Below are 6,747 nucleotides of genomic sequence, written 5' to 3'. Positions count from 1 at the left end.
ACATGGGTCAAGTTGGTTGGGTTATAACCCATTTTTAGCCCATCTTGACCCAGCCCATCTTAGCCCGAATACACTTTGGGCTGGGTTGGGCAATGACCCATTTATTGACCTAACCATCTTAACCCGCCCAAATTCAGCCCAACCCGCCCATTTACCACCCCTATTATATGAACACTGCTTTTGGTTCAGTCTATGTAAGATCTGGTTTTCTCTCTTTCCCTTATATTTTTTGAACACTCCATTTGTTTCGAAAAATTTTAATTTGTGTCTCATACAACTGACACTAATTGTATGAGGCAATTTTTTTGCCTCACAGTTTTGTGGTCCCAGATTTATGTGGACCCAGAAATATAAGATTGGGATCCACAAATTTGTGAGACAAAAAGTAGCCAGTTGTATGACACACAAAATAAAATTTCTCGTTTGTTTCCGAAGAGCAATCTTTGTTCTTTCAATCGAAAAAGATCATTCGTCTTTGTTCTGCTCCTTTTCTTCCCAGGTAAGTGTATTTCAGTTTTAATTTCTACTCAAATCTATATATTAGTCTTCTGACCTTGAGCTCCTTTTTCTCTTTCTTTTTAAAAATAACTCTTTGCACAATTTAATACGCACACACAAACACAGTAATCAAGACTCCTCTTTTCCCCTACCTATTTGTACTTGTAATCCAAATTTCTGTAATCAAGACTCCTTTTTTTGTTTTGAGAGCACTGATTGACTCTGGTGGTTGGAAGAAGAAAGAAAAATTTAAACTTTTATCTCATTCCGTTAATTGTTGTGCTGCAGGAGACTCTCATGGCGAAAAGACCGCAGCTTTCCAATAATTTTGCTCTAAAGAAGGTAAATCCTACTACAAGATTTGTGCTACTATTCTTTTCTCATTGATTGGTTTGATGAAACTTGTATATTTCTAGTGTTCAAGACGAGCTTGCACTGCAAAGGATCGCATTAGTCAGTTGCCTGATGATATTCTGGTACATATACTGTCTTTCCTTAGCGTTAAGGAAGCAGCAGACACCAGTGTCCTCTCCAAGCGGTGGTTACCCTTGTGGAGATATGTTCCTCGGCTTGATTTTGATGCTACCAAACAATTGGGTGAAGTAGCAGTGCATGAAAAGCTTCAGAAAAGGTACATGAAGAAGTATGTGAGATGGGTCAACCGTACTTTGCGAATGTGTAAAGCTCAAAGATTAGACCTATTTCGTGTTCGTTTTGACTTAAACGAACTTGCCCAGCATGATATTGACAAGTGGCTTGAGTTTGCCTTTTCTAGGCAAGTTCAAAGGCTAGAGTTAGACTTGTTAGAAGGTGGGGAGAGGATTCAAGCTTCAGATTATTGCTATACGTTTCCAGCGCAGCTCCTTGGTCTCAATCATTGTGCTGGTCAGCCTCAGTCAAACAATGTCCACAAGTTGCCACCTCTTTGGTATAATTTTAAGTCTGTAAAGGTACTGTTATTTAAGTCAGTACATGTGACAGGTGAAGTTCTTGAGTTCTTTCTGCACAATTGTCCATTTGTTGAAGAAATGGTAGTTCATGGATCGGGAACTCTGGTTAATTTGGAAGTTGTTGGTCCTTCCCTCAAGTTGAAACACTTGGAGATATGGTTCTGCCTTGGTTTAAAATCACTTAAAATTTGTGATACAAACATCGTAACACTTAGGACTTCATCAGCCCACAAATTATTGCTTTCAAATGTTCCAATGCTGATTGAGGTAGACGTTGGGGGTCACCCGTTCCGGCATATTTTGGATACCATAATGCCTCGGGGTTCCTGCATACTCTCTCAGCTGGAGGTCCTTAAAATACATGCTTATGGGGGATTGGTCAGTCTACAAAAATTTGAAATGTCAATATACCTTTACTTTGCTTGTACTAACTGGTGTGTTTTAAATATTTCCCAGGAGTACTTGGAGCATTACAAGTTCCCTCAACTCGCCAAGCTCAAGAAATTTGTCGTAGAAGTTTTAGCAAAGGAAGACATGAGTGTCTTAGGTTGCACACATGTCATAGGGGCTGCTCCACAGTTGAAGGAATTTGAGTTGAAGGTAAGTGTCAAGTCTGATTTGATCATTTCGAGTTCTGGTTCAAGAAATTAGTGCTGATTTTGCTTGTATACTGTAATTGAGTTACATCACACGTCAAGCTCGAATAAAATAGGTTATGACAATCTGGACATGAATGTGTGTTACTTAATAGGTGCTGTCTCTTTGAAGAGGGAAGTTGACCCTTTTTTTATATAGTAAAATGGTGAAATAGAAAAAATATAGTAAAAATTTAATAGAACCCTTTTTTCTTCATGGGTACTTTCACTGACTCCAGCTATTTCTTTGGTAAACCTATTTCAATTTTGAAAGTTCCCAGTGGATTCCAATGCCATCTCAAGTTTTCAATGCATATGACCTGGTATGGGATGAACCAAGTAATCATTTTTATCCGTTCTGCAGCCTATTTGATAGGATCCTTTAATAGATCTTTCAATTTGATATGAAGTACTTAGTAGACATCTAATTCGACGATTATGTCTTTTCCAGCACGTTAGACATTTTTTCAGTTCTTGTGTATTGGCCTAGGAAAAATAAAGGAAAGGGAAAGAGGTGGGGTAGCACTCGTTCATTCCCTGTGGAATCATTGATTTGAGGTATTGGATAACATTTGAAAATCTGTAAGTTAGCTCTTTGGATGTGCACGTGCTGGCATAAATATGACGGTTGAATATTAATCACTGGTTTAATGGCTTCCAAAATTCTTTCATTATGACTTCCTTGGCTTAAGCCCTTTTGGTAGAATATTAACCCGAAGTGTGATCATAGTAGGGCTGTGCATGGATTAGATCGGATGGGATTTAGCACATTTCGGATTTCGGATTCCATGCAATCCAAATCTGATCCGAATTAATATTGGATCAGATTGGATTTTAAACTTCAGATCGATTAATATTTTGAATTTTTCGGATTGGATTATACGTATTATTAAGAACTTTTTCTTTTATCCTTTTTTGCCTTTTTCCATTTGCGGTATTAGTTAGGTAAAAAGATTAACTGCAAATCACCTTCACATGGCCACTTTTTCCAGCCAAAGATTCAGTAGTTTTCTGGATTGAAAGACAAATCTGAACAAGGATAAACAGCTAAGGACTAAGCCTTTGTTGTAGTGATGGGAACTAAAGTCAGATAGTGACTAGAGCTTCAACATAAACTAATTCTCCATGATTATAATGTTTAAATCTGCTTAAGATTGTAGGCCTCTTATTGTGAACTGGGTGTCAAAGTAAAATGTTGATATCTCTGAATACCAATAAACAGTGTGTATCATCGTTTGTCAAAGTGCCACACAGAGAAGAGACAGAGGAAGCGAGCAGCAATCTCGGACTCTCGGTCTGTCGGAGTTGTAACACAGAGAAGAGTAAAAGACTGAAATGAAATAGACCTAACCCTAAAATTAAAGTTGGTATTTATATTTGCCCTAATAGTTTCAGATTTCGGATTGGATCGGGTTAAAATTATACCATTCTGAATCCGATCAGAATATCCAAAATTTTAATAAACTAAATTCGGATCCGATCCAAATATCCTAAATCCGAAATTGAGCGGATTGGATTGGATTTCGGATATCCGATCCAAATGCACAGCCCTAATCATAGGCAGCATGTAGCTCTTTATTTGTTGCAGCCTGTAGATCTCAATTGTGATTTATCTAGGGCCTGCAAGGTTGGCCACAAGGCTGTGCTAGCTTATACTTGTGGTAGGTTAGTTCTTTGAACGAGTTAATAAAATTATGGTGATAGTTATGAGTTTGACATGAACACCAAGTGATAAGTCACTTATGTCTTAATTCGTGACCTTATTTCTGGGCTTGTTTTAGAATTTGCTTTTTTTTCTTTTCTTTTCAAGTGATAATGGGCAACTTATAGATGATGATTGCAAAATGTTGAATTTGTCAACTCGAGAACGAGTTATGTTATGTGGTACTGGGAGCAGTCAAACAGGGCTAATAGGTTTATAAAAACCAAGTCCCTGGTGCTTTTGCTAGCCCTTGGAGATTTCTTGGTTATAAAAAAAAGCTCCATTTTCATATTCTCCTGATTTCTTTCTGTGGTTTAATTTTCTTATATGGATGGCAGTTATTGTGGGTCGACCCCTCGAGGTCAGAAAGAGAGTGTAGGAAGGCTGTAAGATGTCCACTCCATCACCTCAAAGTGCTCAGATTGTCTGGATATTATGGCCGCACTAGTGAAGTTGAACTCGTTAGGTATTTTCTGGAAAATGCTATGGTGCTTGAGAAAATCATCGTTGATCCTTCTACTCAGTATGTTCATCGTCACAGGGTGGCACCAGATGAAATTTTAAGAAATTTCGCTAAGCTGCAGCTTCAAGGTGAAGTACCTCCACATATTGAGTTGGTGATATTGTGAAAGTAAGTTAATTACGAAAATAATAATACTATATGTTATTTAAATTTTCTGCTAGAGAGGAAATGTGGTTTAATATAATGATTGTATGTATGATCTAATTTTTATATATAGAAATTTGCTTATCTTGACCTTATTTTCTAAGCTCCAAAGCTTTGGCATTCAACACTTTTTATGCATTTGTAAATTTCATAAACTAGTACGTAGGCCATCAATCAAAGAGTTTAGCGTTTGACTTCTCCAGGATTAAAGACTGGAGGCTATTTATATATGTTTTCTCTTTACCCAAACAAATACTAATGGTGGCTGAATTTTATAATTGAAGAAATATTATATCAATTAGGCGTCGGAGAATTTGAGCTAGTTTAAAAATTACTATTGAGTCAACTAAAACAGTTTTCTTTTTTCGCTTCTAAAAGTTATGCTAACCACTTCTTTGTTTTTTTTTATAAGAAAAGAAATGTTAATCGTCAATAAAATTACTGCTTATAGTTTTGGCCAATCTAAAATAATCTTTTTTATCAGCTATTGTTGTGTGATCTTCTCCCTCCAAATTGGGAAAATCCTTGATATATTGAAATATTTAGATGTTATGGTGAGTGTGGAGTGTTATTCTAATGAGTTCCACTAGATGTTCCGCTATGTGAACTTGAAACATAACCTTTTCTTTAGGATCTCAGGAAATCATGTAAATTAGTTATCAATTGGGTTTTTCTTTTATCCTTCTGTACTTTAACTGGCTTTTTCTTTTTCACCTGAAATTCTAAGTTTGATTCGTCCATTTTGTCTGTGTTTGTCTTTTGTTGTTTTGGCGTAATCCTTTCTCTTGGAAATCTCGAAATGAGTATCTTTTCTTAAACTTTACCGAAATGCTGTAAAAGATACTCAAAATTTGTTGTTCAACAATGGAAAATGTGGTGTATTATTTTGAATCGAACTATTAACGGAATGAATGCACCTTTTTTTTCTTGCATATTTAACTATATTTATTACTCCTATATATAAGGAAATGTAATTGAAGTAATTACTCCCATATTTAACTATATTTATTACTCCTATATATAAGAGATCAGCTACATGTAGTATTCAATAACATGGAAGATGCACCTGCTGATACAATCATCATATCATCATCACCACCACCAGCACCAGCTGTCGAAATCTGCACTCGTCTAAGACAAATTAAAGCAGGGATGTTGGGACCTGAGATCAAGCAGAAGTGCCGTTGATGATAGCATCCGTATTAGAAATATAGGATTCCCCATCTTCCATGGTTGTGTCCATAGACATCTCTCTAAAACTCATCTTTTTCTATTTTAATAAATTGCTGGAGTCACCCTTCTAATTCGCTTAAAAAAGAGTGACTATCTACTGGAAAAGCCATGAATCCTCTAACGTTCATTGCAGCTTCTAATAGGTCTTTTCCTATTACGAGTGATTTGCACTAATAAGACACTTTGGTGCCCACTCTTGATTTTTTGACTCTGCAAGCTCCATTCACGCAACTTCAAATTTAGTAAGTGTTACCCCTCGCTTGTCCCATAGGCAACCCTGTTGACTTTTGATTTTAAAGGTTTAATTGATTCAGAAAACAATTATCTATCCATATTATTCATTAGAAAATAAGTTGGATAATAATTTTTTTTAAAATGGATCAAATATAGATAAGATCCATACTATTCCCTTAAAAATGAATAACCAATGGGTTTAACTTTTACATTTACTAAGACTGAAAGTTGGGGTTCCTCAAGTTTGGAAGACTATCATATCAAAAAGCCATGGATAATATGGATATTCATATTATCTAGTTAAAATAGCACGGTCTAGCTAGTTTTCGGACTGGTCATTCAAAAATAGTCAGCGTTTGCCAAGTCAATGAAAAATAGCCGCTATTTTGCTGCAACATAGACCGGTCCAGCATAATATATTGGAGTTTGGTGCATCTGTGTATGAACTTCCAGTATATTATGCTCGACCGGTATATTATACTGGCACTCCAGTATATTATGCTGGAGTATTTTTCTAGATTTTGAACAATATTTTCGTTCAAATTTATCTTTACATGAAAAGTGGCTAATTTCGATTACTTTTGAAACTGTGGTTATTTTTGAATGACCACTTGTAAATCTGGCTATTTTTGAATTTCTCCCTATTATCTACCATATCTATATTATCCGCCAGTTAACCCATTTTTTATTTATATTAAATATGGGTTGGATCAGATAACTTAACCATTTTTGCATTACCCATTTCGTCTCGCCCATATCCAATCTGTCTCGCCTATTTGCCACCCTACTCATGAGGTAGGGAGGGGGGGGGTCAGAAAATCAAGGACA

General features: G+C 36.2%; 1 protein-coding gene across 3 annotated transcripts; it reads left to right on the top strand.

Annotated features, from left to right (window-relative positions):
• Window positions 1-420: 420 nt before the first annotated feature.
• LOC104226354 (FBD-associated F-box protein At5g38590-like) lies at window positions 421-4,544 on the top strand. 3 transcript variants are annotated; one of them, XM_009778325.2, is made up of 5 exons: window positions 421-499; window positions 787-840; window positions 915-1,826; window positions 1,905-2,048; window positions 4,124-4,544. In XM_009778325.2, the coding sequence occupies exons 2-5, from the start codon at window positions 796-798 to the stop codon at window positions 4,412-4,414; spliced, it is 1,392 nt and encodes a 463-aa protein (XP_009776627.1). In that variant the 5' UTR covers window positions 421-499; window positions 787-795; the 3' UTR covers window positions 4,415-4,544. The 3 variants fall into 3 exon arrangements, with proteins under 3 accessions (XP_009776627.1, XP_070030389.1, XP_070030390.1); XM_070174288.1 differs by lacking the exon at window positions 421-499 and adding an exon at window positions 553-662; XM_070174289.1 differs by lacking the exon at window positions 421-499 and having other exon boundaries at window positions 553-840; window positions 4,124-4,251; window positions 4,327-4,544.
• The last annotated feature ends 2,203 nt before the right edge of the window (window positions 4,545-6,747 follow it).

Source organism: Nicotiana sylvestris, chromosome 5 (assembly GCF_000393655.2).
Source record: "Nicotiana sylvestris chromosome 5, ASM39365v2, whole genome shotgun sequence".
Classification (NCBI taxonomy): domain Eukaryota; kingdom Viridiplantae; phylum Streptophyta; class Magnoliopsida; order Solanales; family Solanaceae; genus Nicotiana; species Nicotiana sylvestris.
This window is presented reverse-complemented; position numbering and strand designations above follow the sequence as displayed.

Coding starts and splice junctions, on each gene's coding strand:
- LOC104226354 (XM_009778325.2), top strand. CDS start 796: ATGGCGAAAAGACCGCAGCTTTCCAATAATTTTGCTCTAAAGAAG. Junction 841..914: donor ATAATTTTGCTCTAAAGAAG/GTAAATCCTACT, acceptor GTATATTTCTAG/TGTTCAAGACGAGCTTGCAC. Junction 1,827..1,904: donor TACATGCTTATGGGGGATTG/GTCAGTCTACAA, acceptor AATATTTCCCAG/GAGTACTTGGAGCATTACAA.